General features: G+C 46.5%; 1 protein-coding gene across 1 annotated transcript; it reads right to left on the minus strand.

The window, feature by feature from the left end:
- Window positions 1-3856: 3856 nt before the first annotated feature.
- LOC112550673 (membrane-spanning 4-domains subfamily A member 15-like) lies at window positions 3857-18626 on the minus strand. The gene is made up of 6 exons (XM_025206943.1): window positions 18390-18626; window positions 13410-13538; window positions 11940-11996; window positions 7863-7976; window positions 6249-6365; window positions 3857-4154 (listed from the first exon to the last, which is right to left on the minus strand). The coding sequence occupies exons 1-6, from the start codon at window positions 18624-18626 to the stop codon at window positions 4053-4055; spliced, it is 756 nt and encodes a 251-aa protein (XP_025062728.1). The 3' UTR covers window positions 3857-4052.
- Window positions 18627-26963: the final 8337 nt, after the last annotated feature.

Genomic DNA, 26963 nt, shown 5'->3' on the forward strand with positions numbered 1-26963 from the left:
TGGCTTCATCAGCCATAATGCCGAAGGATTCACATGCTGCTAAGGCAGCCTTTGTGGACTGTACATGTGAAGTGATTACTTCAGGGAGATAGTCCTGATGAAGCTTGTTGGCACCCAGAAAACTGCTAGCATTTGGCACATTTTGGTTCAGGTAGTCCCTTAACTTCGAGTAATCAAGTTTCTCCAGCAAAATGTTGGCCACCATGAAAGCCTTCACGAGGGAAAATGTCACCTCTTGCCTTGCCAAGCTGCTTTCTGTGGCCCATACTTTGCCATACTGGTGGCACATGGGAAGATTTCCCAACTACATTGCCATAGCGGTGTGCTATTAGCACTGCTACGGCAACATAGCCAGTGTTCACATATAGACCCACATGATCACTATGTCACTGTAGCATACTGTATGGTGACGTAGCATGTAGATGTGCCCAGTGTTAAGTTTAATTACCAGTAGCCTATGTTTCATAGTACTTCAATACCAACACTTAATGGTAGGTGATTGTGGTTTTATTATAGCCAATTTACAGCACTGTTCAGTTATTTTATGTAATAACTAGCCTGAATTTTCCTTACTTCATTGTAATATTGTATTCCCTCATGGTCCACTAAGCAAGTGTTTGCTTTACACTAAACAAATGTTTTAAAACCCACAGCCAGTCCTCAGGGACTCTCAGCACTCACAGACCCCATGAAAGCCAGCCAGAAATGAAGGCATTTAAAGCCTTTGAAAATGGAGGGCACCGACGATGAAATCCTGCATCTATTGAAGTCAATGAGATTTTTTTTTCATTGATTTCAATGGGCTGGGCTTTTATTAGTCATTTACATACTGTCATGAACCCTACTGAAGCAGACCTTCCATTTAAATATATGGGAGTCTTTCTGCTTTCCTCAGTGGAGACTGGAAAGAGGGTTTTATCATTCCTAGGTCACTCTGTAAGTATTCAACTCTTGCCCCCTCCCTTCCTCTTCAGTCAGGACTTTCATCCCCTCCCAGTATGCTTTGGAAGCTGGTAGTGACACAATGTCCTTAATCACTGGTTCCTCTGCAACTTGACTGCCTAACCTGAGCATGTCCAGACAATCCCAGATGTTTGTTTCCCTGGGGACAAGTACTTTTCCCCAGGGAACACCTGTGCCACGCACGCTCTGGCATGTGGCAGGCTACCCTGGGTGGGGTAGGGGAGGCTGGGGCCAACAATTGTGCTGGCCCCCGCAGTCTTACCTGGAGTCCTGAGGGCTTCCCAGGGTTGCAGCCATGGCAGAAAACCTGGCTGGCAGTCGGAGAATAGCTCCAACTGGCCAGGCTCTGTTTTTTTTGACCCTGGGATCTCAGACTTAGTGGGTGACCCAAGCTGACACTGCAGCAAGGCACTGTGTATGGAGGCTATGAGGAAAGTGCATGGTCATGAGAGTCTGTATCTCAGAGGGGACCCATGCTCTTTTCTGCTCCTTGTCTACACCTTGTTCTTGACACTATGTCCTTTCTGAATACAACTGTGGTAACCACAGAGCCTCTCTCAGCAAACCTCTCAGTAAAACCAATTGTAATGTCAAAGCTGGATGTGAGTAGTCACTGCAACCCTTTTGCACACAAGGTGCCAAATGTAGATTCTGGAATCACCCCTAGGTCTAACCAGTGGCTCTGGTCAAATGTGTGTGGCGTACTGCATGGATATCTGAACATCTCCCCTCCTGGGTGGAAAGGGGTATTGATTATTTCCAGTTAAGCCCTTGGAAGCTTAAGATTGAAAACTGGACATGGAGTAAGCAGGGAAGGAGCTTCACAATACTTTCATCCCAGGAAATCCTGAGGGGGTAAATGACATCCTACTGAATAGACACCTCTCTTCTGTAACCCAGAGCAGCCAGACTTACCTGAAGAAGGGAAAGTACATTACTGAATCAACTCCAGAGGGTTCCCATTTGGATGAAGGGCATGGATGATTTATACTGGATTTTCCTGAGTAGAGCAATTCTACTCCCCACAGGGCCTCTGGAGTCAGGATGCTTTAGGGAAGTCCCTGGGGAAGCTATTAGAATGACTCCTTGTTAGTGCTGAGAGCAGTTGGGAATATTTTCAGGACACTGATGCTTCTAGTAATGTCTAAGAGATGTGTGGGATTCAGTCCCTCAGGGTTCAGTGTCCTGCCTGGGGACCAGATGCTGCTATTTCTTCTTTTTGCCTGAGGCTGGCATCCAAGGGCCACTCTATGTCCCATACTATAGTCCCCTAGAGAGATGCATTATATAATTTCTAATAGTGTGGTCAAGGGGTGCCTTCCAACCTTCTCCTGGCCACCCCCCCGTCTCTGCCCCCCCACTCCCCAACCTCCCTGCAGGCACATTGCCTTCCTGGTCCTTCTTGATCCCCCCTGTTAAAATGACCTCCATTCGTTTCCCAGAGATTCCACCATCTCCTCTCATCCTTTTTGAGCCCTCATTCTTCTGTGACACTTGGCTGATGGAGCTCACTGTGATTTGATCCCTGGGGCTCTCTCTCCATGAATGGAGCAATGAATGGGATGACCCTTAGTAGAACTCAGGAAGCCACCACACTCCTCATCCAACCTTCCCCAGCATATCTCTACCATTCATTCATTGATGCATCTACCTGCTAACTGGGGTTTCACTGGGATTTCATCTTTGCAAGGAAGTAATGCAACTAGTAGGTAGCTGCACAGACACAGGGTGCAACACACCAGTATTTACCAAGTTCAAATTCTGAACTTGCTTTCACAAGGAGAAGCTTAGTAACTTCCATGGAGCTTGCCCTATATGGCAAGCCTATGCTAGAGCTGATCAGGAAATGGACTGTTTGGTTTTATGGGAAAGGTTTCAGTTTGGAACAAAACAGAACAAAATAAAAAATAATTTTGAAATTTCTTACAAGATGAAAACCTCCTGCTACCCCCACCCACCAGATGGCTCTGGGTCAATCAAAATGTTTTGTTCTGATTCATTTTGTAAAAATGTGATTATAATAGAATATAAAAGAAAATTGAGATGAAAAGCGATTTGGAAATAAGGATTTGAAATGCTGTGGGATTACTGGGTCAAACCTTGGGCAGTATCTTGTTCATTAAAAAAATAAAATAAACTCTTTGAATTGATGGTACCCAACAGACAAATACAAAGAAAATAACTACTTTTCTAGAAACCAACACCTTTCTTCAGTAGCAGTACTTGCCCCATGTAGCAAGGGCTGCTACAGACAGATACTACATATAGTTGTCTCACTATGAGTTGTTTGTTTTAGTAAAATAAGCCACACTGATATCCATGCTGCTACAGCTAGACTGTTTGGTAATGCTGCCAATGCAGCCTAGAAGTACTTTATGTTTGGAGCTATTCCCCACTATCTCAATAGGCTTCTCCCAGTACCCAGCACTGGTTGTGAGCCAGTTGGAAGAGAGGAATTACAGCAAGGGCTTCTGTTCATGGCCCCTGCCCCCTAGGTATATCCCAGTCCATCAGTTAGATCGGGACGTGCAAGATGTGTGGAAGCCGCTAGGAAGCCCTTTGCAAACCAAGTAGTTCTGGTTATAGTGACAATTTTAATGCAAGGGGACACCTTTCTTCACAACATAGATGTGTTGAGAGTTATATATGGGTTTACACACACCGTGTACACTTATGCTACATGAAAATATGGTGCATACATACTGGCATACGTGCCATGCACATTCATAGGCACACAAGCAAACCACATGCACCTCTGAACCAGTGCATTACAGTAAATAAGTCAGGATCCTTTTTCAATCTCTTTATTGAAGAAGTCAGTAAAGGAAATGACCAGGAGAGAAGCCTGTTTCTCGATGGAGTAGCTCTATCAACTCCCCATGTCATTTCATGCAGTGTAGAATCAGTAAATGATAAAGAAAGAGAAGAATATAGTCCCTTGGTAATCAGTGAAGCCCTGGGTGCTGGAAGTGCATTCATGAAATGGAATAAAAGTGGATCATGCAGGGCAGGGATTTACTCCTTAGAGCATCTGCTGCTGGTGCAGGTGCAATAAGAAGTTAATTTAGCTCCCCCAACTCAGTCTCAGCTCAGGGATTGGCAGCTGCATTGATATAAACTTGAGTTGAGGATGCTGCTGCAGATGGAGCTCCAACATCTGTGTTGACATGATATGGCACAAAAAACACAGACTGCAAAACAAAAAGATGACTTTCCTCATCCCTCTGGTCACTCCTGTTATTGTCAATGCCCTTCTAATGCTTACCACTGTCAGCAGGTGCTTGAGATGTGCCAGTGTCATTTACCTTGGTTACTCATTTACCTTACCAGCTTACAACCCCTCTGGAGGTTTAAGGTAAAATGTGCCGTAAAATGCTGCTCTGTCTGGTAAACTTTGCTTACAGAATCAAGAAGCTCTTTGGGGTCCTGATTGTGATTTGTTTGCTGTTGGGCTCTGAAAGAGCTGATATGGTAGGGGGTGTGTAGATGAAACAGGGGCCCTAAATTGAAGTGGTAAGTTTTAAAAAACACCTCTTCAATTTAGGGCTGATGAAACCCCCATGTCATCCACACACCCCGCTGACTTAGCTGCCTCTCTGGCACGGAGGGGAGGACCAGCTGCAGGTGGGCAAAACGGTCCCTGGAGTGTGGGGGCTGGTGCTTCCCTCTGCAGCAGTGGTGGCCACCCCACAGGTGGCACCTGCCCACAGGCACCCGGCTTGGGTGGTCCCGGGGGGCACTGGGCCCCTACACAGCTCAGGCAGACTCCAGGGGTTGGGGGGAAGATCAGGCTTGCAGCTTTTTTTGGGCAGAGCCTGCTTTCCTAGTCTGCTACCAGGCTGCCTGCAGGGCTTCCTGCAGAGCCCCTGAGCTGCATGGAGCCCAGTGCTTCGCTCCATGGCTATAGGGGCAGCAAACTAAAACTCCTCGAAGGAGTTTTAGTTTACTGCCCCCCAAGTCATTTAAGGCGCATTACGTCACTGAATTTCCTACAGTAGCTGGAATTAATGCGCAATATGCTGCCAAGGCGTGCAAACACCAACACAATTAAAGTGGTGCAAAAGCATTTAGCCTGCTTGAAAGTGTTGTGCCTCTCATTTCATCTACACATGGCTGTACATCCCACTGTACTAGGAAGAGGGGTTGAGTCTGTGTCACTTATGGGTTCCCATAAAAAAACAAATATCAGCCTCCATTTTAGATTTGTGCTCCCTGCCAAGGCTAGTGGAAAATTTGTCAAAATTGTTTTGGGGCTAAATGAAGCTTCTCAGGAACAGAGTCTGCTCCCAGTGGAAGAATTCATTTTTTCATAGAAAATGTGAAAGCTGGGAACTTCAGCCTGGTGATGGCCACCAGAGAGCATTTCTGCCAGCACAGTGCCAGACACTTGCTCCCAGCATGGGAGACAAGTAGGCTACCTCATATGAGGACTCCACATCAAAGGAATATTCACACGGACAGGCCCATTGGTTTTCTAGCTGAAGATATGGATTAGTTAGCATTTCCTATTTCCCACCCCCAACTTAGGATGCAATGAAATGCAGCCTGGTAGGTATTAGAAGACTGAAAAATGAAAGTCAATTCTGTGGCATTTTTATCCTCAGATTAAAATGTATTAAGCTAGACCATCTTGCCAGCAGCTTGGTTAGAAGTCATGCAAGAACTGGTAGGGTACTCCCTGCCCCTGCCAAAAGTCTCAACAAAAATGAAGATCAAAATTTGTCAACCCCAAAAGAAGCTGATTCAAACTAATGACATAATGCTTCAGTGGAGGTATAGTTTAGGTGCTTTACACATCCCTTTCTCTTATGTGAAATTATTTTGCTGAACAATATATATATATCCTCTTGGTAAGGGGTGGAGATGCGCATTCATAGTGGATCATTATGAAAGATCTACTGTCAGAGGGCCCTGCCTGAAAAGGGCAACAAGAACTTAAAAGTAAATGAGCTACAATACCCATGAAACCCTATGGTGCCATCTAGACTCCAAATATTTTGGAGTTTGAGTGTTCTGCATTTTAACAAAATATTATCATAGGGGGGAGGGAGGCAACTTCCATTTGTCAAAGATTCAATTTCCCACTGAAAAACACTTGGCAGATGCATTTCAGCTATCCCTAACTCAAGAGTTGTCTTTCTCTGTTTCCCTCTCTCACCCCAGACATAAATTACATTCCCAGGTGTTCCCCTCTTAAAAGGAAAGGTGCTCAGCAGAAGAACATCTCTTGCTATCTTCAAAACATGTTCAGACTCAGGTCCCACTGAGAGAGCTAAAATACTTACAGCATTTTGCAGTCCACAGCAGGTTGCCTGACATCCGACATGTGAGACTGAGACTGCGATGGAGAACTCCGTTGCAGCAAAAAGGAACAGCATAATTGCTATACCCGTCCAGGCGGCCTGTGGAAGACAGAGCCATGTGGGATGCCAGTTACTCTTGAGATAATGCATGATAACACATTGATAACACAATGAACAGGGCTGCAGTGAGATCCATAACTATCTCCACTTCACTTAGACAAAAATGACATCACAAAAGTGCAAAGTAGAGTAAGATGAGACCCAAAAGCAGTAAGTATCCTGGGTTCTCAAAGAGACTGCTTGACAGATTTGCCAGACTTCTAGGTGGGGCTAATCACAAGATCTTGATCTGAATTGAGTTTTCAATGGAAAGTTGGGTTTCTGACTTCTTTTGTTTGCACAAGCATCAGTTGCCAATAAAAATCAAATCCTTATTTGACACCTTATTTGACATCCTGACACCTAAGACCTGAATCATTTTCTGTTTTCAGTTTGAAACCAAAATATCTCTTTAAAAAAATGGAATGTTTCATTTCCAAATATCTTACCCCAGAGCCTCATAGGACTGCTAGTCCATGTGCACTCTGCTCCATTTCTCCTGTAAGGGCCAGGCTTCCCACTTGGATTTATTGTCCCATGGAGCACCAGGGCTAAATGATGATAATGACACCTTACTTCTATTCGTAGAAACAAAAGTGTTTCATGGGAGATGTAGTCTAATCAGAGCATCCAGCTTTGAGAAGAGATTGATAGCATGGGTGACTGGTGCCTCTTGAGTCGTGGGGGGGGTACATCCCCCCCCCCCACTAGTCAGCAACCAGGGGGTGTTCCCCCGCAGCTGATCTCACTGACTGGGTGGGGGGGAAATCTCACCAACCAGGAAGAGGCCACAGCGCTCCCAAAAGCAGCCACGGTGCTCCCGAAAGCACGGCATTTCCACCCCCCACTCCCCGGCCGGCGCTCCCCTGCCCTCCCTACCAGTCATCTAAACAGGGAGCACAGCGTGTCAGGGGGTGCACCAGTGCTCCCAGGGGGTGCATGTGCACCCCCATGCACCCCCTATGATTTGGCACTGGCATCAACCCTGCAATTCCCTCCCATAAGGAATTAGAGCAAGTTCAGAATCAAACCAAGAAATGTTTCAATTCTTTTTTTTTTTGCTTTTTTCTTTTCTTTTTTCTTTCTTTCTTTCTTTTCTTTCTTTTTTTTTCAGCTGAATATTCTGTATTTTCCGTGAAAAACATAAATTGAAAATATTTTTGTTGTCTTTTTTTTTTTTTTTTTTTTTGAGTTTTTGTGCAAAAAGACCACTTTTTCTGAGTGACTTTAGTGCTTAGTACCCAGCCATTTTGGTTGCACTGAACATTTCAGCTACCCTTGGGTGCTGAGACCTTCACTTTGGTTCTATCTGGGGAGAGGGGTTGTGTTGCCAATATGGCCTTGTAGATGCAATTTTACTGTATTTGCTGTTTGCTTTAAATCAGAAATGTAGGTCATCTAGATCTGTGTGTAACATGAAGTATTCCAAGAGCCTGTTTTTGAAATACCCAGCATAATGGCCCATTACACAATATAGTCATTTATTGACAGAAGTACCTTTTGTACAGGATTGGTGGCGAATAAACTAGAACTCAGCTCTACTAAGAAAAGAATGATCCCAATCAATGAGAAGATGGAACTGACAATGTTCATTCCCAGGCTGCTGTTCACCTGAAAAAGACATACAAAGGTTAGGTTATTTCTAGGTAGCAGGCTTTGCTAAACTAATAACCAGTCCCTGAAAATTTACCCTCAAACATAACCCTGCTTTTCCTCACAGAGGGGAAGCCAGGAGTGGGGAGGGGGGTGGGAGGAGGAGGGGACGAGGCAGGAGGCTGCTGCGAGTCTGACTCTAGTCCCAACCCAGGCTCAGGGAAAGAATCAGTGCTCAGAAGCCTCCTGCTCCCCCCTCCATTTCATATGTAATTATAAGACAAGGGACATTTCCCCCCATGCTGAAGAGGTTGGAGGGGCCTGCTTTATATTCAAGTAAATACAGTAGCTAGCCTAGCTATATAGACAGCTAGATAGATATTTTTTAAAGATATCATAACTTGCAATACAATCTCATGAGTTTTGAACATGTGACGTTGATGATAGTGGGCATGTTGGGGGATTGGTAGATGATTAAGTTTACACTGTCTTAACATTGACTTCACTGGGAGAAGGTGAGATCTTTTCTCATGCCAGTGGCTAATCCACGTTGGATAAACATATGCATGAGACAGCCAGCTAAGGTACCAAAGTGTTTTTTCCTCATATGATAGAGACTTTTGTCTCTATTGGGGAAAGTCAGTCATTTTAGTTGTTCACACAAAGACAGTTATACATGATGAGCCAGATTCTACTTCACCTAGTAGGCATTTAAGCGGACATAGGGTGTGTCAACACATGGTCACTTAATGCGATTAGAATCCAATTTAAGTCACATTAGGGGCACATGTCTGCACATGTGCACCTATAATGTGACTTAAAACTGGTGATTTTAGGCTAGGTGAGCCTAAATTTAATACCTGCCCAAACCAAGTATCAAATTTAAGCCAGATTAGTTCATTCAGATTAATTCACGTGTAGATGCATGACTCCACATTAACACAGGAAATTTAATCCTGGGTCTACCCAACCACCAGAGGCTGGCCAGAGCCTAGCCCCAGGGCTCCTGGATGGGCACCCCTGCTCTCCCAGGGTTGGCCTTCTCTCTATATAATTTCCCACTTGTAAGCAAAGTTTTAATTGTTGGTGGAGGGGCACTGTTTGTTGAAGGAGGAGGAGAGAGGGATGGGGGTGGGTGTTGTGAGGGTAATAATGTTTTATTTGTTTCAACCATGTTCGTGTCCTCAGAGTGGTGCTGGAGGTGGGCATGGGGTAGGGGGGTGTGGGCATGGGGTAGGGGGGTGTGGGCAGCAGGGTAGGTGGGCTGGAGTGGGGCGTGCAGGAGGAGGGAGGTTGGCCAGGGCCTCCCACAGCCAGTGCCCTAGCCCCTGCTGGTGGGTATGCAGCTTTCCTGGGGCCTGGGCAAGAAATGCCTGCTGGGGCCAGCAGGGCCAGCACCATGGCCAGCTGCAGCTCAGGACACTGGTTGTTGCTGGCAGGGGCATGGGCAGGGGCAGCCCTGTGCAGGGAGGCAGGGTGGGCAAGGAGAGAGCTGCCGCATGCTGCCCCTGTACTGGGCATGCGACTCCTGGGCAGAGAAGGGGCTGGCCAGGGATCAGAGGGTGGGGGGCAGGGGGATGTTTCCAAGATGGCTGCCAAATGCTGGCAGCTGGATCTAACTTCAGCATGGCTGCCAAGTGCTGATACCCACGTGTCCAGAGGCTACAACTCCCCTTGGTGGCCATAGGGGCACATGGCAGGCAGGGCTGAAGTGGCCTGGGACTAAAGTTAGTCCCAGATCCCACCACATGTAGACACCTGCCAAAACCCACTTAATCTGCATTAGCTTAATGTGCATTAAATTTAAGACCACTTAAATTCATGTGGAGACATGCCCATAGGTTCCTAAGCGCAATTCTGTTCTACCTTATTCAGGTCCTAAAATTCTGTTAATACATAAAAACATAAGAACTGCCATTTACTGGGTCAGACCATAAGTCCATCTTCCCTCATATTCTGTGTCACACAATGGCAGAAAGTGGAAGCTGAAAGGGAGCGTAAACAGAATATGACCAAGGTTCCCCCTGTTCCTATGTCAGTTGGATCACCCTGATCCACCTGCTTTTTGACACCCTCAAAGAACTCTAATAGGTTGGCGAGGCATGATTTCCATTTGACAAAACCATGCTGATGCCTCCCCATCAAATCATGTTCATTCATACGCCGAATGATTCTTTTTTTTCTTATCATTTCTACCAGTTTTCTAGGAACAGAAATCAGACTCATTGGCCTGTAGTTCCCTGGATCCCCTTTAGAGCCCTTTTAAAATATCGTAGTCATACTGGCAACCCTCCAAGCTTCTGGTAAGAAGGTTGTTTTTAGTGAGGCCCAAGTAATTCCCTGGCAGAACTTTGGCTTATAAGGTACTTAAATCATTTTTTACCTTTTATGTTTCTAGCAAGTTTCTCCCTAAATTCTGCCATTAAACCATGCTGGCTTTCTTTTGGTCTGCTTTCCATCTTTTTGATTTGCAGGCATCTATTTTGTAGCACAATATCGTTTTACATTTAAAACTGAATCACAAAAAAGAAGCATACTCTGTTTACACTCCCCACTTTTTATATTAACAGTATTTCAGGGGCTCAAGCAAAGTAGTATAGAATTGCATTTAGGTGCTCACATCCACCTAACAGGTGGATTAGAATTTGGCTGGATGTGCATATTCTAGGGTAAATCAGGAGCTTGATCTTTTTTTCCATCTAGAAAAACACAGAAGATCTAAACTGATTTAGAAATGTTCAACCAACTTTTAGTGGACCCAACAATTCTTGGAATTCAGAAAAAGCCTGAACTTCAGAACTTCATACAAATAAAACAATGCCCTTTAGTGACAACAGCTACACAGCATAGTGCTGAGCTATGAGTCACCTGAGAAATATGCAACTGCCATCTAAATGTTATTGCATTTTTGGTATGACACATTTATTGGAGTATAGCTCATGACAGGAAGAGTTTGCTCAGTGTCTTGCCACTGTAAAAACCTGTTTCTCTAATTAATAGAAAGGGAAGTAGCAGTTTATGGGAAGAACAGGTAAAATGTTAAATTTCAGTATTTCAGGTAAATCATGAATAAGGAGAAGGAGAAAGCCTCTGTATCATTTTTTCATCAGCTCCAGATCCTTATTCAGGGCAGACCTTAAAATTGTATTTAACTTTTACCATGCCCTAAAGTCCCACAGGCGCTATCTGCTTCTCTAAATAAAAGTCTAAGTGAAAAGCTCTCTTCTCTTTCATCTTCTAAATGCTCTTTATATTTTTTTCTAATTCTCTAGAGTATCTGGACCCAATAGTTTTTTGTTACCTGAGAGTCAGGCTGCCATTTCAGCAGTATTTTTTGATAAGTGGGGCTCCTACATTGAGGTGGGGTTTTTTTGGTTGCTTTTTTACAAATACAAAGCTTGAGGCAGGAGCTGCTTCTAGAAAGGAATATACAAACAGATTGCTGGGAAAGAATGCAGGGGATGGTTTAAAGCAGGGATGCATAGCACAGAGCCCATGGGCCGCACATGGCCCACCAGGGCAATTCCACTGGCTGACTCCAATTCTTTATTAAACCACTTTATTTCACAAGGAAGTATTTGAAATGCAATACAGTGCATCCTGTGCCCTTGTGTGGTGATCCTTTAGTTTGTACATGGGGTTGAACATGCAGTTCAGTATCCTATTTAGAAACATGCTGAGGGTTTGCTCTCAATCTGAGTGGATCTCGCTAGTGATGTCCCTCCATTGGGAAGTGCACCTTGTAAGTAACCATCAACAATGTTGGAATTGTGCACCATTGGTTGACTGTATCCTTATTTTCCCTGAAGACTCTATCTGCCTTTTCTATTTTTCCCTCCAACATCCCATGTGTTCCATCAACAGTCATTGCTTTCCCTGCCATCTACGATCTACTTAGATAGAGCTCCTGAAGATGGAAAGTAAGTGTCCTTCCCCTGATCCCCATTATAGAAGAGGAGGAAATCTTAGAGAGGAACTTACCAGCTGGAGGTTGCGATTCTTCTCAGCTTCGATTGAAAGGGATCCAGAAACGATGAACTATTCAGGGAAGAGAAAGTGATGCTTTGTATTAGGTTAGGATTCATTTCACCCTTATAAGGTACTTCTCTCTTGATGGGAAAGAGGTTAAAGAATACTATATTTACTTGAATGTAAGATGATTTTCCCCACCAAAATCCTTTACCTTATATTCGCATACGAAGCAGAGGGGGAGCAGGTACTGCTGCGGCTTTGGCTGTGGCCCTGAGTCAGACCCACACCAGCCTCCTGCCCTCCCCAACTCCCGCTTCCCTCTGCAGCTTCCCACCCCTTCCCTCACCCCTGTCAGGTGCAGCTCAGCCCTGGTTCAAGCTGGGGTCCCTGGAGAACATGGAAATGCTTTTCCATGCCAAGCCAATCCACATGACTGACACTGCTGCATGGCCAGACAATGGCTGAGCATCCAGGTAGTGTGGTCTTGGACAGAACAGTCTGAGCAGCATCTGACAGTAAGGGGGGTGGGGGGCAGGGAACAGGCAGAGACTGGGGGGAGATGGGGGAAGAGGTAGAGATTGGGGAGCAGGGAAGATGAGGCAGAATGAGGGGAGTTTGGGGGAAGAGGCACAGATTGGGGGTGGGAGGGAGGGCAGAGACGGGAGGAGCTGGGGGTGCGGGAGTGCAGATCGTGGAGGGTAGGATGGCTGCAGGGGGAAGAAGTGGGAAGGGCAGAGGGCAAGGGGACCACCTGGCTCCCCTCCAGCCACTGCTCTCCCTGCTGTAACAGTTGGGCAGGGGATTCAAGACAACTCTCCAATACAGATTCGATACCTGGAAAATTAACAAATGTATTTATTTCCCATATATAGTATCTAATTATTGGGGGGGGGTCATTTTGTATTTAGGGTTGTCTTGTATTTGAGTAAACATGGTATAATGTTTGACTGGAATACAATGTTCAAGCAGGGGAGGTGACCTGTGTCATTTTCCAGTGCAGAGCTAAATATTTTTTTCCTAACCAATTTGTCCCTGTGGGGATGCTGACATCTTTACCCACCTTGATCCACTGTTTAAAGGGACAAGCCATGTACCATAAGCCTCTCTGGTACTCCCCCTCCTACCCTGTAGGTTCCTCCCCTCTTCGTGCTTCCTTCGTATTTCCTTTTACCTGTTGTACAAGGCCCCTGTGATTCTTGCATCATTCCACTGCTTCCTGTGACCAATTGCCCTGACAAATGAACAGTTCTTGATTGGAAACCTGATCATCCTGGGTTTCATTTTCCTTTCTCTTGCATGGAAGCTAGGTGCTAACAAAGCCTAAGATCAAACATGTCAAAGAAACAAGCAACAAAGACCCCATTTGTGACACACTTAATCAACCTGAGGTATTTGGACTCTGGCCTCATGAACGCCTGAGCCTTGACTCGAGCACAGCAAGCTCCTAAAATTGTTTCAGAAATGCTTCTGTTTACTCACTGTGATTCCTCCCCAGAATGGGTACCCTGATAAAACAGCAGGAGAGGGGCTGAATGGATTGCTGTGAATAAAAACTGCAAGGACACCTCCAAAACCAATGTGAATCACCCCAATCAGGATCTGGATGACCTGTGGGCAAAGAAAGATACAGCACAGAAGATAATTCCCCACTCCTGTGAGAAGAAGTAGGAACATGCTTCCCTGAACAAAATCTGGTGGGATATTCTGTTACTATTATATTTGGTTTACTCCCAAATCAGGGCAAAAAAAATCACAAGAAGTTTACCTATATGTTAACACATCAATATTTTAACTGCAAAATGACAGTTCAGAAACATGCAATTCAGTTTGATTACTTGCCCCTTGAAGCATTTGTTTTTACTTGGCTTGATCCTGAACAGTGTCAATGCGAACAGCGCAGTGCCTCATGGTGTCGCAGTTCAAGTAACTCTTATCCCCTTTCTCTTCTATAAACCAAGCTATTGTTCTGCCATGATATTTTTGTAGCATACTGTGAAACTGTGATGGATATTTGGTGATTCAGGCTGAGCTAGGGGGCCAGTTTCATCAGAGAGACTGAGGGCATCCTCACCTGCATGACAGTTTCCATGAGCTATTGCAGGACCTCAGGGGCTTCAGATGAACATTGAGATGGCATAAAGTGCAACATTTCTATTCAGTTTGATTTGGGAAGACCCAGCCCAAATGATGCACTTTATTGTTTGTTTATGGTGGGAAAATAGCAGCAGATTTTGATATTACAGAAAAGGCATTTTCTATTGTAAAACAGTGACAAAAAATTCACAGCTAGCTCTAGCCGTAGGTTGTGGTTCCTCACTTGGTAGTGTCTGGAAACAAGCAAAAACCTAACAGGATGATCAGAAACATTTGGGGACTCTATTGCTGATCAGTGCCAGATTGGAAAGTGGGCATTTACCTGATAAGAACATTCCTTAAATCAGTTATAGCCCAAGGACCCAAGCATCAGATAACTCTTTTGAAAATGTTAGCAATAATTGGTCAAGTTCTTGGTGTGTTCATGCATGTAATGGGGAAAACGTTACATACAGCAAGCTGGATGATAGGACTGAAACTACACCAAAATCAGTGGAGTTGTACCTATTTTGCACCAATCAAAAATGGGTAAAGGGTTAGAAAACATGCCTAATTGTAAACAACTTGGAGAGTTCATTTGGTTTAGCTTAAATCAGGGGTGCCAAACTTATTTGGATTGGGACTGCAGTGCTCCTCACAGGCCAGACCAGAACCACAGAGCTTTTGTCTCAGTGCCAGCAACCAGGGAGTTAATGCCTCAGCTGTTCAGCCGCGGCTGCCACTGATTTCAGTTGTCAGTGGTGATCAAAAATATTAATTTTTGCAGCAGGATTCACCCCCGGATACTGGCCATGCTGACACTATAGCTCTGGAAACTGAGGTAATGGGGTTGAGTGATGTTGGCAATAACGCCTTGGCTGTTGGCAGTCACAGCAAAAAGCTCTGTGGATCTGGCCATATGCTTGACCCCACTGGTTTAAAATAAACTAAGAGAAGGCTGAGGAGTGACTTGACACAGTCTATCAGTATTTACACATCAAATGAAATATTTATTATGGTCTATTTGATCAAACAGACAAAATGTGTAAGATCTGTGGGCTGAATGAATTTAGAGTAGAACTGAAGAACACATGATTGACAATAATAGCAATTACTCTTTGGAACAATTTTATAATGGCTTCAGTGGACGCTGATCACAGGTAGTTTCACAATGGCTGGACATTTTCTAAAAGATCTGCTTACACGCCAAGAGGCATTAATTTGGGAAAGTTCCATGGCCTGCATTACCCAGCAGGACAGACTAATCGATTCCAAAAGGGATGTCTATACTGCCCCATGACCCACTTCGGGCACTTAACCTTTAGAACGATGATTTTTTTCCTGGGCAGTTATTTTAATCCAGCTAATTCCAAAGTCTGCAATGAGACTGCTCAACCTGGCACCTCCTCATCAGCCTGCGGGTCTTAACTGATTTGCAGAAAACATGATTATATATAATGCCACCAGGATATTGACTTACCCCTTTCACCCACCACCTCCCTCACCCCTTTGACAGCTCCCTGACAGCTGGAGAAGAGTCAGAAGCTCGACATTTTCACTATCTGTGAAAGCCTGACCCTGATCAGCTTTGTACTGCAGTTACCAGGAGAGGGGTCCTGAGCTTGACCTGCTCGTGCTCACAGAAGCTGGGTGAATCTAGTGCTGAATATTAGGGCTGTGCGAAATGGAAGCGTTCTGTTTTGACCAGCATTTCAACATTTCAACAAAGCAGTGTTTCATTCTGACTTTTGTTTCGAGTCGAAACAGCTGTTCCGTTTCGTTCCGTCGAAACGTTTTGCTGTTTCGACCCAGTTACGACGTTTTACCCATAGGATATAATGGGGAAGGTCAAAACAGGCTATAACTTTGCCATTTCTAGCCAAATTTGGATGAAACTTGCCAGAATGGTAGCCCCTTCTGAGGGCATGATGTATGCCAAGCTTCAAGATAATGGGTGCAGGGGGTTTGGAGAAATTGCACCCCAAAGTCTTGAAAGGGAAACTCATATGTTCCGTGTATGTGTTAAGCCACAGTGGGGTCAAAACTGCAGGCATGCTAGCACCTGCTGAGGCAACGATGCCTGCCAAGTTTCAAGGAGATAGGTGCTGGGATTTGGGGAAACTGCACCTCAAGCTGCAGACAAGCAAAACTCGTGACATGGGTGACACTGTGTGTGTTAAGGCACAGCAGGGTGAAAGTTGCAGGCCTGATAGCCCCTGCTGAGGCCACGAAGCCTGCCGGCTGTCAATGAGATAGGTGCAGGGACTTTTGGGTTCTGAGGCCCTGCACCTCTGGCCACAGGCAGGCAAAATTCATGTCATGGGTGCTTGTGCAGGAGTAATGGTCACAAACTCCTGGAAGATTGTTTCAGGTTCAACATTAGGAAAAACTACTTCACAACTAGGGTATCCAGACTGTGACCATTACTCCTAGTTTTCCCTAAGGATGCCCTGGTGAACAGTTGCTCACTGAGCTCTAGATGTACGCTTCTGATGTAGTGGTAAGCTGCTACCAAGTCCCCTTTCAGCCTTCTCTTTTTCAGGCTGAAGAGTCCCAGGTCCCTCAGCCTTTTGTCATACAGCTTGCCATGCAAGTCTCTGATCATATGGTTAGCCCTTCTCTGGACTCTCCCAAGCTTTACCATGTCCTTGTTAAGGTGTGGAGCCCAGAACTGACACAGTACTCCAGCTGCCATCTCACCAGTGCTGAGAAGAGCCGAGTAGGGCAGGAGAATCACTTCTTTGCAATGGTTTTGCTGGAGATGCATCAATTGATGCATGCTAGTGTATTGTTGGCCCTACTGGTTACAGCATCGCACTGCTGGGTCATGTCCATACTGTGGTCAATTATTACCCCCAGGTCTGTGGTGGCAAGTGATGGGGGATCTTCAGTCCTGCTGCCTGATGAGAGGCATCAGTTGCACAAGCACCCATGTCACGAGTTTTGCCTGTCAGTAGCTAGGAGTGCAGGGCCCCATAACCCCCCTGCACCGATCTCCTTGACAGCTAGCAGGCTTCGTGGTCGCAGCAGGGGCGAGCAGGCCTGCAGCTTTCACCCTGCTGCACCTTAACACACACAGTGTCATCTATGTCACGAGTTTTGCTTGTCCACAGCTTGAGGTGCAGTTTCCCCCAAAACCACTACACCTATCTCCTTGAAACTTAGTAGGCTTTGTGGCCTCCACAGGAGCTAGCAAGTCTGCAGTTTTGACCCTGCTGTGGCTTACATACACGTGACATAAGCTTTGCTTTCAGGATTTTGGGGGGCAGTTTCTCTGAACCCCCTGCACCTATCTCCTTGAAACATGGCAGGCTTTGTGGCCTCTGCAGGGGCTAGCATGCCTGCAGTTTTGACCCCGCTGTGGCTTAACACGTATATATGACACAAGTTTGGCTCTCAAGACTTTGGGGTGCAGTTTCTCTGAACCCCCTGCACCTGTTTTCTTGAAACTTGGCACACATATGCCCTCAGAAGGCGCTACCATTTCTGCAAGTTTTATCCAAATCTGGCCAGAAATGACAAAGTTATAGGCTGTTTCAACCTTCCCCATTATAGACTATGGGTGAAACTTCAAAACAGCATTGAAACGGTGAAACATTTTGACTCGCCTCATTTTGTTTCAAGGCTGTTTCGACCGTATCTGTTTTGTTTTGATTTTGCTGTTTTGACCTCAGAACAGGTTAAAACAGTGGCAAAATTTCACAGAGCCCTACTGAATATCTGCACTTTCCTCCCTAAGAGTATCATTGGCAGTGTCATTCCTTTGCTTCTTTAAAGAATTTTCTGTTCTCCATTCAATGATGATAACTAATGGATAGGAGGGGCAAGGGTCACAGACTAGAAGGATGGTCACCAGGCCTGCGGTGTCATTGGTTTACTAACTAATGGATCTCAAGTGATGAATTAGTGATGCCAAAGTGCAGGGCCTCCAATTCCCCTGATAGCAGCAACACAATTGGTGTTGCCCTGCCACTTGTCTACCACGTTGCCAGAATAGGTACAAAGTTCTCAGGTCTTGAAAGTGAAAAACTGCTGTGGAAAGCACAGAGTACTGGCTATCTGAGTGGAAGGGGACTGATTTCTATTCATTTTCCCTTCATTAAGCCTCATTCTTCACAATTTGGGCAGCACGGAGTCATTGCTGCCCTTTGTACCTAGGGCGTCTTCCCCTGCAGGTACAAAGCAGTTACTCTAAAAGCAGATCTAAGTGGATCTGATGCTTGAGCTAAACTGATGGTATGGATTTTTTTGCTTTCTCCCCCAGTGTAAAAAAGCAAAGAGTCAGATGTGCTCTTCCTCTCATCACCACTGCACCAATGGAACCCCTTCTTTACTGTACCAGTTTGCATCCCCATGGAAAGAGTCAAGAGTAATGAACACACTTACTGCCAGCGTCTTGATCTCCGCTTTCAGGAATCTCTCTGCCTTCCCTGGGTTCTCCTGCTTCAAGACAGGTTGAGGTCGATTTGTAGGATTCATGGATCCAACCTGCTGATCCCCATATTGCAAGATGCTGGGAGGCTGGAGCACAGTGCCAGGGGTCCCCTGGGGCTGAACGATGCCAGTATTGTTTGGAGGAACAACCACAAACACCCCATTGGATGCACTTGCTGGTGCTGCCATGGTAACAAAGATATTTGCAAATATAAGTGGTTGGCCCAGATAAAATCCTATGCAAGGGGGGAAAAAAGCTGAAGGACAGTAAGAGTAGATAGAAGAGCCCCCTTCCACTTAGAGATCCAGTGCTTTCTCTTCCCCACAGCACCCTTTCAGTTTCAGGGGCTGAGAACTTTGTCCCTATTCTGGGAATGGGAATGAGGTGTGGCTGGTAGGCATCCGGTGAGCAATCAAGTTGCTGTGATTAAAGGAGCTGTGGGGATTGTCTTTTGGCACCTCTGATTAACCATCCAAAACCTATCCGCTAGGACATAGTTTCTCAACCTGTGGTATGTGTACCCCTGTGGGTACATGACATACAGGCAGGGGGTAGGCAGGTACCTCAACACGCTCTCTCTCTCACCCTCTTTTCCTCTCTCTCTCTCTTGCCCTCTTTTCCTCTCTCTCTTGCCCCTTCCTTCTCTCAAAGCAATGGTAAAAAATTTGGTGCATTGCACACTGCGCAGCGCTTTAAATTCTCCAGTAATAATTTGGTGTGCCATGCTTTGCGTGGCACTGGGTTCAGCCCTCCTAGCTTTGGCCAACATCATCTCTAGCCCAGGTACATACTTGAGTTGTGCACCCCTGGTGTAAAAGGTGGCAACCCTACCCACACCAGATCAGGCATCTGTCATATCACGGCCTTATATATACAGCGCTTCTTCCAACATATGACACACATTAGTCTGTAAATATAAAATCCCCTGGAAAATTGAGCGTTGGGGTACTTATTAAAATTTTCAGAAGTTAGGGGGTACTTGCTACTTAGAAGATTGAGAAACACTGCCCTAGAAAACCAAGGACAGCTCTAGCATGGGCATCAGTTCCTCAACAATCAAGTTGCTGTGATCAAAGGAGTTGCAGGCATTGTCCTTTGGCACCTCTAATTAACCATCCAAAACCCATCCACTAGGAAACCAAGGACAGCTCTAGCGTGGGCATCAGTTCCTGTTCCAGAAGCTTGGCTGCTGTGGCCCACAGATTCTTCATCTGTTCCTATCCCAGGAGCCGAGCTGCTTTGACCCATAGATTCTTCTTCCCTTCTTATTTCTCTCCTTCTTTCTTAAGGCTTGGCAGTTTCTTGGATCCACTGATTTTCCAACACTGAGCTTATTTTAACTCAAATCAAGAGGCAGCTCCTGGAACCTCAGGGCTAAATCAAGATGTTCTCCTTCAACACAGCCCAATCCTCTTTTCAAGAGTCAATTTAGCAAAGTGTTTTTTGGGATGTGTTTACTTTGATCTCTACTGAGGTGGGGCTCTTCTCCTGCTTCCAGCCACACATCTTATCTGCCTCACCTGGACAATCTCAGTCAGAGGATGGGTGTTCTGAAACTGTCTATCAATAGGAGTCCTTTTCTTGTTTTATCTTTCAACTCCCTCAGGTGCCTGAAACCTCCACCAGACTTGTCACTTATATTAGACTTATGCCAAACCATTCAGACTTTTGAATGCCCTGTTGATCATAGGCTCATAGGAAAGTAGAGCTGGAGGTACCTCGCAAAGCCATCCAATCCAGCTCCCTGCTCAAGGCAGGATCATCCCTTCCTAAAACATGCCAGCCACGTGTCTGTCTAACCTGCTGTTGAAAACTTCCAAGGATGGAGATTTCACAACTTTTCTAGGCAGCTTGTTCCAATACTTGATGATCCTGGTAGTCAAAAAGTTCTTCCTAATCTCCAGCCTGAATTTCCCCTGCTACAGCTTGAAGCCATTACTCCTAGTCTCATCCTGTATGGCCACAGAGAAAAACCTATCTCCGTGCAGGTTAATAATAGCATAATAATATAATAATATAATAATCACCATGAAGGTTTATGAAGACTGTTGTTAAACCCCACAGTCTTTTCTCCAAACTAAATAAGCCTAGCTCTTTCAGCCTTTCCTCATAGGTCTTATCTTCCAGGCCCCTAATCATTTTTGTTGCTCTGCCCACACTCTTCTTAAAGGGAGGGACCCAAAACTGGACACAGTACTCCAGGTCAGGCTGAATAAACTGGAAGAATCACTTCCCTTGATTTGGAAATGACACTGCTGTTAATACAGTTGTAACAGGTGTGATGCCTGGGGGTTAGTGTGACACTCTCTAGTGGTTGCTTTGGTCCTGCCTGGTTCTTGCCCTTGCCTCCCAGGGTCTAACACTAGCTCCTCACCTGCCACATCTTGTTGTTATAAGTAATGAAGGAAGGATGCCCTTGGAGGCTGGGGAGCCTGCGGAGCCTGGGGTGTTCTCTTCCTTGCTTTGTGTGTTTGTTTCTTTTAGGTCCTACTTGCCTTAAGGGCTAAATTCATGGTCTTCTGCCCCTACAACCATGCCTATGCCTCACAGATGTTACTCTACATTGTTCTGTCTTTTGTAGAGGCCTCAGCCCTCTTGGCTTTGGCCTTCCTTTCTTCTGGCTGCAGGCCTCCAGCCCGGGCAACTGTTTCAGGCCCAGCTCTCTCAGCCTCAGCCCTGTCTATGTCTCTGGGCCTCTCGGCCATTATCTTTCGCCTGTTCCCAGCCCCTCCTGGTGTCCCTAACCTAGGACAAGACTGTTTTTGCTTCAGCCAAGCCACCCCGTCATGTCTGACCCAGAGCAAAGCTGTTCTTGCCTCAGCCAGATCCCCTGGCATCCCTGATCCAGGGCAAGGCAGCTCTCAACTCTGCTCAGCCCCCCCTGGCCCAGGGAGAGGCTGCTTCCACTATATACTTGCCTCTGGCCTTTTAACTGGGCTCATCTTTGTGCCTCTCAAGTGCTTGTGCTTCTGCCCCATATGTTATGCCCAGCCCCTAGCAGGGCTCTAACTTTGGTGTGCTCTGCAGGCATGCCCTGTGGTCTCTGCTCTCACTCCTACAATCATGCCTGGTCCACCAGTATAAAGCTTAAATTACAATATAAATACAAGACAATGTTTCCCAACTAAAAATCTACCCAGCTCTGGGTTTTTGTCTCATTCAGTTCCCCTTAGTTCCCTCTGGGCAGCTCCAGGGAAGTTCAGGTCCTGCTAGTCCGTCTGCTGCAGGCATCTCCCTCCGGAGCTCCTCTCCCTTCAAGATGCAGGGCTTGACTGCCTGCTCTGGCTCAGGCCCTGGGTTTATATGCCTCCTTCCTGTCATGTTCCTTCCCCAGCTGGGCACAGGGTTTTCCCTGATAAGCAAGGGGCAGCCTGCCCTCCTGAATCTGTGGCCCCACACAGCCAACTGAGCTTGCTGTATCATCTTAAAGGGGCCTTTTGGCTCCTTATTCCAATCACCTCTCCTCATCTTCCATTAAACCCAAGTAAAAGGGTACAGGTCCCTTGTTCCAACAACCCAGGAAGCTGTTGACTTACTTTGCAACAAGAGCACACCGTTGGCTCCTGTTCAGATTGTGGACCACTGTGGCAGGCTTGCCTATCTATGCCCGGTTCCTTGGGCTTAGAGAGAGAGAGACTCCTGTAGAGGAGGTGGGTATTTGGGATTACCAAACATTTTGCAGTGTTTATTAATTGCTTGCTGTGTCTCATACCTTGGAGTGTTTCTTAACTGTTTATTGTGCTTTATATTTTCGGGTGCTTACACATTGATTGTTGGGACATACTTACCCTTTGGGGATCTGTGGGTGAGGTTTCTGTCGTGGGTCTTGGGTGAATACTATACTTACCTGTTCTGTTATTTGCTGATTTTAAAATACTATATGTAAATATTTATTTTATCACATATCCCATTCATTTCATCCCCTCCCCTTTTATTCTGCACCTGAATAAACCATGTATATAGTTAAGATATTGTATCCTGGTCTTCCTTTAATAGAGACACAGGAGAAGGGGAAACTGCGAGCAAGCTGCAGTTTTCATCTCCAGCACGCACGCCCTGCTGACCCTTCCCTTCTATTGAAGAGGGGAGTATACACTGTGGTACACCCGTTTTACACCACTATAACCCCCAGTCCTTCTCTGCAGTACTGCCAACTAGCCACTCATTCCCCAGTCTGTGTTTGTGCATGTGGTTGTTCCATCCCAAATTCAGTACTTTGCATTTGTCCTTATTGAATTTCATCTGATTGATTGCAGACCCTTTCTCCAGTCTATCCCAGTCATTCTACTGCTACCCTCCAGTGTCCACAATTTCCCCAAACTTGGTGTCATCTGAAAATCTGCTAAGCATGCACTCAATCTCATAATTCAAATAATTAATACAGATATTAGACAATATCAGATGCAGGACAGAGCCCTGGGGAACTCCATTTGATACCTCCTCCCAACTTGTCATAGAGCCATTGAGGAATATTTGCTGTGTACAAGTTGTTTAGCTACCCTACAGTACTTCCATCTAGTCTGTATTTCTTTAGCTTGTTAATATGTCATGGGAGTGTAAAAGAACTCCCTCCCAGCCTTATCTCTCAGGTGTCTATCAACCCAGTTGCTAGGCGACCAACTTGCTGCCTATGTGACTTGCCTCAGGTAAAAGCAGGGGTGGATATAACCTCTCCATTGTTCTGAGTTCTGACCTTATGGCATGGGGCTAGGCTTAAGCCAATGTCCCTCAGATAGGTATGCTTTTTAAATTGGTTGGTCGGCATCAAATAATACCTGTCCCTGACTGGGTCAAGGTGGTAAGGTCAGGAGGGCTATTTCAGAGGGTCCCTTGAGAGGGGATCATGGTGGGGTCCCTTAATCAACAGCTCTACCCCACCATCTTGTGAAGGAGCACCACCCCCACCCTTACCCCCACCCCTGTCCCAAGGGGTCGCAGAGCTCTCCCAATCCCAACCAGAGTCTGGGGTCTTAGCGGACTGAGGGTTTCAGATGGTGCCTAAGGAGTCCGCTAAGCCCCAGGACCAGGAGAAAGATGCCTGAGAACCAGCAGGCTCTATGGAGCCTGCAGACCTCTCAGTCCCGGTGGTCTCCAGAGGTGAGCTACTTGCATTTCTTGACTGTGACTACACCCACCAGTCCGCCAGCAAGGTACAGCTCGCCTTAGACTGCTGGGGAGATTTTGACAGCATCCTTTACACTGTGAGGGTGCTGGCAGGGGAAGGTAAGGGGCCCAAAAACTGCAATGCCCGGATCTATAGGTGGGCCTGCAGTTTCATACACACCCTCTATATGTATGGGAGGGCGCTATGTGGGCCAGTGGGCCCCGCACCAGGCATTGAGATGCGTGAGGCCCCTGCTGATCTGTCTGCTCCACACCCCCAACCATGCAGTCTTTTAAGATTGTGACCCTCAACATCCACAGATGCAGGAAGGATCTCCAGAGGTGTCGGGTGCTCGCCTTCCTTCAGGAGGAAGAGTACCCTGTGGTATTCTTGCATGACCCCCTGATGTCTCCAGCCGACAAGCCTAATTGGCAGCTGGAGTGGGAAGGCAGGGTCTTTTTTAGTCACCTCTTGGCCACCTCCTGTGGGGTGGCCACCCTGTTCTCCCCAGGCCTGCAGCCAGAGGTTCTCCAGGACGCTGAGGTGGTGCCAGACCACCTGCTGCACCTCTAGGTCCAGGTGCAGGGGCTGGTCCTGAACCTTATGAATGTGTACGCCCCTGCGAGGGACCCAGAGTTGGCAGATTTTTTCTGCCAGGTGGCCACATACATTGGCACCCTCAACCCTCGCAAGTGCCTGGTCCTTGGCAGGGACTTTAATGTCACCCTAGACATGTGAGATCAGTCGGGCAGGGAGTGGAACCAGGCCACCATGGGCATCCTCGGGGAGATCCTGACGGACTACACCCTGGTGGACATCTGACGTAACTGTGACCCTACCGACTCCCCTGCCTTCACCTATGTGAGGGTGAGGGAGGAGTAGGCATGCCACTCCTGGTTGGACTGGGTTTATATCTTTTTGCCGCACTTTGCCTGGGTCCAGTCCTGTGGCATCTGGCCAACCCCTTTGAGCGATCACCACCCTGTCTGGGCCCAGGTCACACTGGGGCATGGACGTCCAGGGTCGGCCTACTGGAATTTCAATGCCAGTCTGCTGGAGGATGTGGGCTTCAGGGAGGCCTTTTGAGAGTTCTGCCTGGCTTGGCAGGAGCAATGGGCAGCTTTCCCCTCAGCTAGGAGATGGTGTAATGTGGGGAAGGTGCACTTCCAGCTTTTTTGCTGCAGCTACACTCAGGGGCACACCTGGCAGAGGGAGGCTGTCCAGGAGCAGCTTGAGTGGAAAGTGCTAGAGCTGGAGAGGCACCTGGCCACTGACCCAACCAACCTGTCCCTCTGTGGAGAGTGTTGGGAGAGATGGGAAGAGCTTCTTGCTCTGGATGACCACCGTGCCCATGGTGCATTTGTCCACTCGTGTGTCCAGCTCCTTCAGGAGATGGACCACTATTCCTGCTTCTTCTATCTCCTGGAGAGGAGGTGGGGGGCCAAGAGGTACATCACTTGCCTTCTGGCAGGTGATGGCACCCTCTCACGGATCCAGGCGAGATGCACCAGTGCACGCAGGCCTTCTATGACCCCAGCATCTGTGTTGCAGCATCTCAAAGGAGTTTGAGATGCTACAAGATGCACATGCATGTTCATCTGGATGTGCCCTAGATAGACAACAGCTGATTTCTGGGGACAACTAAAGACATAACAGGGACAAGAGTGAGGTCAGAAGTTTAAAACAGGTGCACCAAGGGGGGACACTGAGAAGAACACACCAGACAGTTCCCCCTGGCCCTTGTTGGGGCTCCTTGGAAAGTGTTGGGGCATCCACGAACCACCCCAGATACATGCCTTTGGTGTAGGCTGTATGGAGGAGCCTCCAGCTGAAGTCCCTTTGGCTTGTGGCATCAGGGTGGAGTACACTCTCATCCTTGCCAAGCATGTCCTGCCACTTGGTGTCTGGACAGAGAGACACATGAAAAAGAAGCAGAGAAGACCAGGTTTGTCAGCAAAATGGTTTGTCAGAGAGACGCCGGAATGCAGAAAAGTAGCAGCAGAGTTAGAGCTGTGAGCAGCAGCTGTGGGCTCAGGCATGGCCTGGGCAGACAACAACTAAGCATTTTTGGGACCAGAAACTGTTTGGAGCCCATCTGGAGTTGGAGGGTGGGGGGAAGAGAAGGGAAGCATTGGGTTTAAAGTTTCTCAAGTATATATACCACAGCACTGGCATTACCTACTTGTTACCTGCTATCTGTGCTTGGGTGATTTCACCAAAGTGTCACTGTTATTACCTGTCATCTGAATCTTAAGTGTATGTACTGTAACATTAATGTTTATCTACTTGTTATCTGTTAATTTCACCCTAGCCCTTTGGCTTGTGACCCTAATCTCCAGCATTTTCTATATAACATCGGAAACCTTTCTTTTGGTTTGTGTGCCAGTTACTAGGGTTGCAGGGTCTGTTACACAAGTAACAACCTTAACTCAGGGGAAATAATATTATCTCAGGTGAACATTAACTCGGGTGTGCAAATGATTGGTAGTGAAGTGTTGGATGCACTGTCAAGATGCTCAAGAAGGCTAGATTTTGCTTTACGGATCTGAATAAGAAATGTCCATTTAACTATCATGTCTATTTAACTACAAGAGTAATATAAAAGTATCTTTGGACTATTTTTGCCTAGCTTGTGCTTTTAAACTTAATATATAAACTAGAAAATTAGTTCAACTTCCAATAAGGAAGTTTCCTTGGCAGCCAGGAAAGCCAAGGCTGCAACTAAACTCCAACTAGCTTCGAGCATCAAGGACAATAATAAGTCCTTTTTCAGATATGTGGGGAGCCGGAGGAAAAGCAGGGGCAACGTTGGACCCTTGCTGAACCAGATGGGGCAACTGACAACTGACGCCCAGGAAAAAGCCAACCTATTAAATGGGTAATTTGCGTCGGTCTTTCATCAGTCCCATGGGACGCCAATGCCCGCTACGGGACAGGGAAGTCTGGGTGAGGGTGATCCCCTGCCCTCCATTAATGCTGACCTCGTGAAGGAACATCTTGAGAAGCTGGATACCTTTAAGTCAGCTGGCACTGACAATCTATACCCCAGGGTACTCAAGGAGCTGGCGAGCATCATAGTCCAGCCTCTAGCACGGATCTTTGAAAACTCTTGGTGCTCTGGTGTAGTGCCCGAAGACTGGAAGAAGGCCAATGTGGTGCCTATCTTCAAGAAAGGGAGGAAAGTGGATCCAGCTAACTATAGGCCCATCAGCCTGACTTCTATCCCGGGGAAGATCTTAGAAAAGTTTATTAAAGAGGCCATCCTTAATGGACTGGCCGACGCCAACATCTTAAGGGATAGCCAGCACGGGTTTGTTGTGGGTAGGTCTTGCTTGACCAATCTCATTTCCTTCTACGACCAGGTGACCTATCACCTGGACAAGGGAGAAGAGATTGATGTCATATATCCTGACTTCAAAAA

This window comes from Alligator sinensis, unplaced genomic scaffold (assembly GCF_000455745.1).
Source record: "Alligator sinensis unplaced genomic scaffold, ASM45574v1 scaffold437_1, whole genome shotgun sequence".
Taxonomy (NCBI): domain Eukaryota; kingdom Metazoa; phylum Chordata; order Crocodylia; family Alligatoridae; genus Alligator; species Alligator sinensis.